General features: G+C 46.9%; 1 protein-coding gene across 4 annotated transcripts in view; it reads right to left on the bottom strand.

Annotated features, from left to right (window-relative positions):
• Positions 1–806: 806 nt before the first annotated feature.
• The window catches only part of LOC146783123 (uncharacterized), a 124,751-nt gene continuing 114,865 nt past the window's right edge, over positions 807–10,692 (bottom strand). For 3 of the 4 annotated variants that reach the window (XM_085637088.1, XM_085637089.1, XM_085637091.1), the window contains one exon: positions 807–2,528. In XM_085637088.1, the coding sequence (XP_085493214.1) occupies positions 1,876–2,528 (653 nt within the window). In that variant the 3' untranslated portion in view covers positions 807–1,875. The remainder of the gene's footprint in view (positions 2,529–10,692) is intronic. The other variant, XM_085637090.1, reaches the window with a different exon arrangement.

The following is a 10,692-nucleotide window of genomic DNA, read 5'->3' as shown; positions in this document are numbered from 1 at the left end:
TGTCAAGCACTGTTAATTGCTCTATTGTGTGAGAAGACCTTTGATTAATCTGCGGGGAAGCAGAGTAATTTACTTTGCCCAATATGGGTGGCGAGGGCAAAGGTCTGGAATATGATAGTAAGCTGAGCCTGGAAAAAAAGACACATCGTAAAGTGTCAGAATTTGTTTATGTGGGATGATGGGAACTGAAAATTTACATTTGGTGCATGTTTCACCCCAGATTGGTACATCACTGGGTCCTGTAGGCCTCAGGGGAGAGAACATCCATTTTGGGCTGAATTCGCCTATAATGTCTAGCACAGCGAAAACACCACATACCTTCTGTAAGCACTACAAAGCTGCACTCGAAGGCTCAGTAATGCTAGAAGGCCTACCCCAAGCCAGCACCAATCCCTGAAGAGTCCCTTCTGTGACAGGGTACCTGTGTGTAGATGCCAGGCAGCATGTGTGAAACTTCCATCCTGCACTGCCCAGCATTCACACACTCATGAGTTCACGTGTAACTAGTCCAGACCCTCTTACCCTAGCTGCACAGCAGTGGCCTTACCTTAAAAGGTGGATACTGGTGGTTACCACGCTCAGTCGAGTTACCGTAAATTAACTGAGTGAGACTTAGCTTGTGACACTCACTTACAGTAAAAGTCCAAAAACTGTGTGGTGAAAAGCAAAACATCATGGAGGACAAAATGGAGGGAACCCATTTACTACCCTCTCCATCCTTACCACGGCATGTATGATTAATTACGCCAGGTTGTTCCTTAAGATATTGGCCAGCTGAGCAATGTTGTTTTTTTTTTTTTTTTTTTAAAAGACCTTTATTGTTATGTTCACGATACACCGCTTTGGCCTACAACCCTTCGGGCCGGCCGCATATTGCATTCATGCACTTTGTCTTAACTAACACAGCCCAGTGCCGTCAACCCGGGGGTACGGCGGCGCTAGAAAGTGCATTCGTATCACAGTGAAAGAAGGATAATGCAGGCCTCATTTTCTCTATGTAAACCATAAACAAACGGAGAGCTCCCAACGGCGCAGGCGCCGAACGAGCAACTACTCCCCCCCCCCCTCCCCCCCAAACTTCCCTAGAACCAGTCACCACTTGTGCCGTAGATATACTCTGTACCCATGGGCGGCTGCGGCACCCCACCTCAGCCCCGGGAGCCACTGAAACGTGGGAGTCCTATATAGCCCCTGCATCATCCTGCTCGACTGCAGGCGGCTCACAAATACCACCCCTAAAGTCATTCCATTTGGACCATACTTCCCCCCATTTCCTGGGGCACCCTCTTGCAATATATACAGTCTTTTCTCGCAGCATGCACCAGTCCATGTCGCCGTGCCAGTCCGAGAGTCTTGGTGGAGTAGGGCTTCCCCAGAGTCTGGCAATGTTCCGTTTAGCCACCATTTGACCAAGCGTCACCCAGAGCCTACCCTTCGGTGGCAGGTCCGTTGGCTCCCAGATGTTCAGGAGACACCTCTTGGCCTCCGGGCGAATTTCCACCTCCCATACCTCCTCCATGCACTTCACCACCCTCCTCCAATAGCGTTGAATCTGGGGGCAGTCCCACAACACGTGGAAGAAGGTGCCCGTCCCCCCACATCCCCTCCTACAAAGAACTGTGTCAACCCTGCCCATGGTGTGCAACCTAGTACAGGAGAAATAGATTCTGTGTAGCAGCTTGAGTTGGATCAGGCGCAGCCGGGCAGATATCGCGACCTCCCTAGGGGAGGCTAACGCGTAGAGGCAATGTTGTTTTTAAACCACCTAGAAGCAGGAGGCTGGTGACAAGACTGACTGGTGAAGTTAGTGCAGTTAAAGCAGAACAGGTAAATAAGAGGTCACTTATATACTTCAGATATTTTCTTCTGAAATGGTCATCTAATGGTGTTATGCGTTTTCATGTGTTTAATAAGGTTCCCCTTGAGGCTGAACCTCCTGTCACACTCAGAGCACTGATGTGGGCGTTCTTGTGTGTGGGTTGTATGGTGTCTAATGAGAACTCCCATTTGAGTGAAGCTTTTTCCGCATATACTGCAACAATAAGGTCTTATTCCAGAATGGGTTCTCAAGTGGACAATAAGATTCTCCTTTCTATTGAAGTTCTTGTCACATTCAGTGCACTGATATGGTCTTACGCCTGTATGTATTCTTTTATGTTTAATTAGATTTCCCTTTCTGTTGAAACTTTTATCACATTCAGTACAGGAGTACATTCCACCATTGAGTTGAGCTTCAGGATGACATGAAATACGGTCTGCTTGTTTCTGCGCGCTCCCGCCCTCTTTACATTCTTCTGAACTCTGCACCTGTTGCGATTCCTGGTATACATTAAAAGGAGCTGCACTACTGAAACCACTTGTATACAGCAATCTTTGTTCTCCTCTCAATTCAGGGCCAACATCTGATTGCATTTGGTTGTCATAACTTGTCGCATTTTCTGGTCCAGGAAACAATTTCAGACTGTCTCTTCTTGATGCTTTTTTTCCTGAGTTTTCTGTTTTAATTTTTCTAGTCTTTATTTTATTACCTGTTGAATTAAAGCAGAATCGAAATTATTAATGCTCTGTGATTAGTAATTTTAAGCATTCGACAAAATCAACCTTAAAAGCAAGTGTTTCCAAGTAATTTTCAACAATCTTACATACATTTTAAATATTTAAAAAATATGCAGCAATACATTTCAAAATGTATAGAAACGTAATCACTGCCATATAGTCCGGTTAATTGATTAATTCAGAATGTATAATGTTTGTTATCCCTTCATTAAATCATTCAGAGCTGTATTATCACTCATTCAAGGTCCGGCTTCATGACGTATACTGGTGCAGTATAATATTTTGGTGCTAAGGGGTCATTTAAGGTTTTGCAAAGGGAGGACAGCCTCCAAAAGAACAAGTTAGTTTCATTTGGTAACGCTCTTTCTAGTGGATACTCGAGCTAGCCACAGATTCCTCACCTTTAGAATATTCCCAGTCAGCATCAGTAAGATTTTTCAGCATTGTCCATGCATGCCAATAAGTGAAATCGTTCTGCCCCGGAAGTGACTGGAGCTATAGACACTACCCAAGCATGCTGATGTTAGTTTCTTTCTAGACATTGTCTACTACGTTGGATGCTGAGCCCAAAAGTAATCAATGGTGCCTGTGTGGCGATCTCTAATTTGGGACTTTAGTAGACGGAAAAGGAGCGATTCGCCAGAACGGGTAGGAGGGATGGGGGTGAGGAATTTGCAATTAGAGTATGCTCTAGAAAGAACATTACCAAAGTTAAATAACTTATTCTTCTGATGGATACTTCTAATCACAGATTCTTCACCTTTAGAATAGATATTAAAGCAGAACATCCCCAAGTGATGGGTCTGTAGAACGACTCAGACCATAAAGTTTTGTAGGAACGAAGGGCAAAAAGGCTGTCAAGGTAGAAGTGCTTTACGGATGTGAGCTCTGATGCCCGAGTTGCTGCCTGACAGATATCCAGGACAAGGTCTCTGCATGCCAACACAGTCATAGCAGTCTTGGTCCTGGTGGAACGGCCCTCAAGACTTCTAGAAGCCTTGGTCCTGGTGGAACGGCCCTCAAGTCTTCTAGCAGCCTTGGGCCTGGTGGAACGGCCCTCAAGACTTCTAGAAGCCTTGGTCCTGGTGGAACGGCCCTCAAGTCTTCTAGCAGCCTTGGGCCTGGTGGAACGGCCCTCAAGACTTCTAGCAGCCTTGGTCCTGATGGAATGGGCCCTCAGGACTTCTAGCAGCCTTGGTCCTGGTGGAACGGCCCTCAAGACTTCTAGCAGCCTTGGTCCTGGTGGAACGGGCCCTCAAGACTTCTAGCAGCCTTGGTCCTGGTGGAACGGCCCTCAAGACTTCTAGCAGCCTTGGTCCTGGTGGAACGGGCCCTCAGGACTTCTACCAGCCTTGGTCCTGGTGGAATGGCCCCTCAGGACTTCTAGCACTTCTAGCTACCTTGGTCCTGGTGGAACAGGCCCTCAAGATGTCTGGAGGCTGCTCTTCGCCATTAAAGAGCAGATTTTAGGACTATCCACCTAGATAAGGTCCTCTTCTACACAGCCTTGCCTTTTGTCGCCCCAAAGAACTCCACAAAGAGCCGATTATCCAGTAGATGGTTTTAGGTACGATCAATGTAAACATTGAGGTTACAAACCATGGAGTCTCTCCTCCTCTTGCGAAAGGTTGGTGTGGGGGGAGTGTGCAAGGAGGTCAGCAAAGTGATGGATTGTTCGACATGGGAGAAAAGCCTCTTTGGTCCTCAGTACCAGCTTGTCAGATAGTAAGGTGGTGTAAGGGTGCTGGGCTAACAGAGCCTGAAGCTCACCCATGTGACGTGCTGATGTTATTGCATTGAGGAAAAGTTTTTAGGGTCAGCAGATGTAGGGGCAGCTGTGTAATGGCTCAAAGGGAGTACAAATAAGAAAAGTAAAGACCAAGTTAAAGCCCAACTGAGACATAACAAAAGGTATTTGAAGGGAGTGGGGGAGACGTGGGCTAAAACATTCATTGAGATAATGCATGACAACAGGAGAGTTAAACAAGGATGGTTGGTCCAATAAATGCAAAAAGGCTGAAAAGACTGACAAGGAACCTAAAACAGTGCCCACTGCAAGTCCTTGCTGGGACAAAGATAGGACAAATAACACATTCATCGTTTTGAATTGGAACGAGTCAATGTTATGGGTGCCACACCAAGCCACAACTTTTGCCAGCATCCCACGTAAATGGATTTCATAGAAGGCCGCCTGACCACCAGATGACATTCACTATTTCAGGAGGGAGATCAAATGCAGTATACTGCCATTGCTCAATCTCCAGGGTGTAGATAACACACGCCCAGATGCAAGAACCCGCCCTGCTGCTGCAATAGAATGTAATTCTGAGGCAGCAGCTGTATTGGAGGACAGATGCGAATGCCCAGACGTTCCGAGTATTGCACTCTCCAGGACCAATCTGGAGGACTTGAACCCAGTCATTCTTCGTCTTCTTCGGAACACCGGCAAGTTAGATAGTGGAGGGAAGATATCCAAGTGTCCCCAGCTCCACTCTAAGTGGAATGTGTTTCAGAAAGAAGCGTTTGTAAGACGTGCAGAAGTGTTGATACTGGCGATTCACACATAGTCCAGGACCCCACTCTGCTCTGCTTGTTGCAATACCACATGGTGGAGGTATTATCTACGAGGACCTGAAGCAGCCTCCCCTTGATGGATGGCAGAAAGGCATTCAACGGCAAGTGAATGGCCCACAACTTCAGAAGATTGATGTGAAGGTGGGTCTCCACTTTAGTCCAGAGTCCTTTGGCCCAGGAGCCCTCGGATCCCACTGCAGATCCAGCATACTTTATCTGACATGATAGACAAGCAGGATGCAGGAGGCCAACAGCCTCAGGAGCCTCAGAGCCAGTCACTGAGACCCAGGACTGAGGCTGAAACATAGGGATCATAGCCTGAACATCCTAGACACGTGCAGGGGGGAAGGCTTTAAAATGAGGCATATCCAGGAATTATCCGATGCAAGGGAGACTCTGAGAAGGAGTCAAATGTGACTTCAGCATACTGATTGTGAACTTCAACGATTTAAGGAGATTCACCCTGTTCTGAAGGTGGATCTCAACCGCCTGTGGAGCTGGAGTACCAATCGCTTTACCAAGCAGTCTACTGTGTCCAGTCCGGGGCAGATGAGCGTGGCTGCCCTGACCTTACTGGATGGCCTGTGCCACAGTTGCTCTGAATTCTTCTGGGACAGTTAGTAACGTTTCAGAACTGAGTTCCATAACACATAGGAGTATCAACCCAGCAATCTGCTGGCATTGATTGACCTGAGGGTGAGGCTCTTCCCAAATATCTTCCTTTTCTTCTATTACTTGTCCGACAGGGGGTCGTATGGAAGGTATTTAAGTTAACTCTGCTGGTGGATGCCTGTAAAACCAAGCTCTCCGGAGCAGGATGCCAAGTCACACAAACTGAAACCGGTCCCAGGATGCTTGTTTCAGGTCCAGGGAGGACTTGGCTTGGCAGTTTGGGCTGGACTGTTCCCACAAGGAACAGGGTCAAGACTGATTGACATATGGCTGGGTCCAAGCTGGGGTCGTATGGTGAGCAAAAGAATGATGGATTTAACCCAGCTCCATGTGGCTGGGGGTGAATGTTTGCATTGTCCAGCATTCCGTCCATCAATTGTTTCTTTTGCATATGTCGCCCTACGTTGGAAGGGTATGCCCAGACGTGGGTCCCGTGCTCACTACACCACTGGATTCAAGCTAGCCTGGCTGATGAAGGGTGATGTCCTGAAACCAGTCCCGGGATGCTTGTTTCCGGTCGGAGGAGGACCTGGCTTGGCAGTTCGGGCTGGACTGTTCCCACAAGAAACAGGGTCAAGACTGATTGGCATATGGCTGGGTCCAAACTGGGGTGGCGTGGCGAGCAAAAGAATGATGGATTTAACCCAGATCCTTGTGACTGGGGGTGAATGTTTGCATTGTCCAGCATTCCGTCCATCAATTCTTTCTTTTGCATAAGTCACACAAACTGGCCTATGGCGATATGGGCCACTTGTCAATTTACTAGGGTACAAGAGCAAGGTTTGGACCAAGTGCACATGAGAGAGTGAGTTAGGGCCTCAGTAAAAGGCAGCAGAAGTTTTGATGAGGATTGTCTGGGTTTCGGAACCTCTGTGAGGACAGTAGTCTTTACTTTGATTGGAGGCAGTTGTAAATCTAGGACTTCGGCTACCATGCTAATGATGCACATTCTAATTATGCAAATTCTCAATATGTAAAAGATGAAAAGCACAGACCGGGTTGTGGGACGAGGGAGCGTAACTACCCCAATGTCAGTGGAAGTATCTAGCCCACTAGCCTCTTCTAGGTCCATATTTCTGCATGTTGTGGGGAAAATCTGTACCCATCATCATCACCTAGAGCAGGTTGCATCTGGTCAGTCGGATCCAAAGAGTTGGTGGAGTCCTGGGATATGGCTCTAGGCAAAGGTGGAGTCTTGTCGGAGTCAGAATGAATGTGGGGCCAGGCGTGGGGAACTCCATTCATGCAGAGCTTCAGCAGAGACTTATTTGTTTCGGAGTGGGACAAAACCGTGGGCTGGACGTCTTCCCTGGTTTGCAGCCAGTGTCAACATGGCAGGAACAGGCATGGATCGTGCTGCCTGTGTGGTATCTGCTGCGGAGTCGTAGCTGCACCCTAGGCAGGTTCAGGTGACGGACTCCGCCCATGCATGGGGCCAGAGCGTACATTAAAACTAGCCAAAAAGGTACCAAATATGCACAGCATGCCTCCTAGAATACCTCAATTTCTTGCTGCCTCACAAATTGACATTGGGTTTGGAGTTGCATTGGGATCATCAGCGCAATCGGTCCGAGTAGTTGACCGGGAGCAAAAACGCAGAGCATATTGACGTCCTTGACACTTCTCAGATGGAGAGTGGTGAGGACATCTTTTTTGAACAATGACTGACCTAAAGTGTTATTAAGGTCTGTCGCTGACCCAGTGCCTTGAGCAGGAGGGCGTCCTTGTTCTCGACTTCGAGTAGGCGTGGCCTAGACACGATATCCATCGGGGTTAGAGAATGTAGAGCTTAGCTTCACGATCTCAGTTCATCAGGGCCCCTCCTCACATAATTTGGACTTGTGGCACAGCCTCAAACCCCAGAGGCACAGCTTGTAACGATCGATCACAGACATTTGTTTGTGGCAGTCCTTAATAAGTTTAAAACATGTAGTTTTAGAAGGGGACATATTTCCTTGCACACTGAAATATTTTGGAAGAAAAAGCTTGTCAACTGATGAGAAAAAGTAGCAGTTAACTCTGGATCTGCGCAAGAAGGCACAAAAAGATACAACTGAGGTCAGCACGCTTGGGTGGCGCTCATACATATCTCCAGTTGTCACTTATGGGGTGGAGGGAAGTAGATTTGGAGTCGCACAACGCCACCTATTGCCACACAGGAACTAAGCTGAAAAATGATCCAGATCCAGTGTGCCGCCTTAAAGGCGAGTCATCTGTGGTTTGAAGAATCGATTACAAAGTAGTGGACACCTTGTTGATGAAACTTATGATTGGGAAGCCCAAAAGAATGAAACAATGATGCCAAAGCAGGGAGGTCTAGGACAGACCATTGTGCGACTCCACACCGTAGCAATGTACAAATACATGTTCTGAGGGAGCTGGTCATTTGTTTCTGGAGTTTTAGAAGCCTGTTCCTGCGCCATTTTTTCTGGTTTCTTACGAGAGTGCAAGTGATGAAAATGGGGAAATCTGTCTATGAGGCCAATATGCATTGCGTTGCATCTAATGGCTCGATACCAGCAGTAACTCGAGAATGAAACTGTGTCCTTCCACTAATATGCCGATGATATACAACTATCTTAAAACGATGAATCCAGAAAACATCCCCATCAACCTAAAAAAACCCTCCAAACAGAATTCCTCCTTTCTCACCTTTTTAAATTTGCAAACTTGCTGCCTCCAGTCAGAACTAATTGAAACTTGATGGTTTCTCTCCCTCGCTCTTCTCTGTTGCTAAATACCTTGGTTCTACCCTGACCCACCTTAACTTTAGACATCACAAGGTGCCAAACATCTCATCTCCGCGGACCATATCAAACTAGCTGTGTAATGTTGGTTCTTTGGAGAACAGACTTTGGGAATGCAATTTTAGTAGATATCTTACAAGCAGCTCTTGCGACATTCAAAGTAAAGTTCCAACGCTAGGTCAGAATGATTACCTCAACAGGAAAATATGACCATGTGCCCAAACCCCAAGCCTGCCCCCACGCTCCCCTCTTCGGTACCAAAAACTCTCTCAAACCACACGATCTCCAATGGTTACCTCTAAAAGAAAGGATCAGTTTTAAACTTTGTAATGTGGTATACAAAGCGATCCACCAGATAAACCCTCCAAATCCATGCGGTCTGCTTCCTTTCTATGGTGGCTGCAGAAACCGTAGCTCTTTCCTTGAGGCTGGTAGGTTCATAAAATGTCTTGCGCAGAATTGATCCTTCACTTGAGCCATGACATAAGCACCAAACACAGCACACCCTCATTACTTTTAGAATGCATTTAAAAACCCATCTGTTCTCAGCTTTCATGAATTCATTTACTTGCCCCCCCCAAATGCTACAAATAGTGCAAAATTATTCATTCCATCTACTTACCACCAATTATTTGTATAGACCCTACAAACAGCTGTGAACATTTCTCTCTATTGTATTCCTCTGTATCATAACAGCCACCCCTCTGCCAGTGATACACGAAATAAGCTGTAAACTAACCTACTTACTACCTTGTGTCCGGCCACCTTTACCCTGAAGTCTGCCTGTGATTGGCAACTACCAGACACAGGCCTTTCTTCTGAGTCCGGGGAAATGCCAGATGCAGCTAATTTCACACCCAAAATTCCATTGCCTGGTTTCACTGGTAAGGTGTGTGCTTGGAACACCAGACCTATCAATACTGCATGTTTCAGAACAACAATTCAGAAGGACACTCGTTTCCACCCAAATCAGGAATTAGTCAGCGCTTGGAATGAGGGAGTCGGTCGTACGAGCCCACAGAATGTGCAGGGAAAGAGAGCGACAGATCACACGGTCAAACTCGATAAATATAGGTCGGGATCCTCTCAAATGGGCGTTATCTGCACCGCTTAGCTGTGCCCTGTACTGGGCCGCATGGGCCGAGCACAACCCAGTTCCGGTCAGAGATGAGCAGGCTTTTCCAGCAGCTACAAATTTCCAGCAGCTGGAGAGGCTACCAGCAGTAGTGGGCAGACCAGCACAGCAGCATGTTAACGAGGGGGTTCACCAGTTCTGGTCATGAGCCTCTGTGCCCACATGCCATGTAGACATTTCACTGCAGCAGAGATGGGCCGCAAATAGCAACAATAAGGTAGCCTGGTGCCAGTCTAGTCCTCGGTGGTTTTTGTACCTTTCTTCCTCCCACAGTGCTAGGTTTGCACTATATTAATAGTCTCACAAAAAAAGTGTTCAGAATCCATTCAAAGTAATCAAGAATTATTGCCCTGATCTAACCATCAAATTACACAACATGCAAAAAGACTAACCTCCTTCAAGTCCACGAAGCCTCTCCAAGTATTCCACGTCACTGACCGCATCAGTGCATCCAACCTTCAGAGGACTCCCAGCCCACAGACCTTTATCATGTCCATGCCTTTAAGCGTGCCTCAAATGGGGTACAGACCACAAGAAGCTGAAACGTGCAAGGACAGTCATTCTCTCAAGGAGGAGAACAGCCAATCCAGATGTTGTATAAAACTATTGGTCGAGTTCCAGTATCCTCTCCTATCATGAAATTGCAATACTAACTACAAACCTTCATAGAGTACAAAGTTTACTGCATGACCGTCTTATTACCTTCAGAAGCAACAGAGGCTTGATACGGGAGAATACCTTCTAGAAAAGCAAAGAAGGGCATGTCAGCTGTCCCGCTGCTATTAAAGGTCCCAGTTTTATGATCACAGATGACAAAAGTGACACTGTGCCAACGACATACAAATTTGCTTGAAAGTCTAATCCGGTCCAGGCGTCCAATACCTCAAACACTGTCTGCAGCTCATTCAGACCTGGATGTTCTGCACCTACCTGTAGCTCAACCCCACCAAGACGGAATGCTGTTATCTGCTCAGAACCAAAAGCAAGAAGCAGCACAAACCAGATCAA

This window comes from Triturus cristatus, chromosome 12 (assembly GCF_964204655.1).
Source record: "Triturus cristatus chromosome 12, aTriCri1.1, whole genome shotgun sequence".
Classification (NCBI taxonomy): Eukaryota; Metazoa; Chordata; class Amphibia; order Caudata; family Salamandridae; genus Triturus; species Triturus cristatus.
The sequence above is the reverse complement of the archived record's forward strand: the minus strand, read 5'-3'. Positions and strand labels throughout refer to the sequence as shown.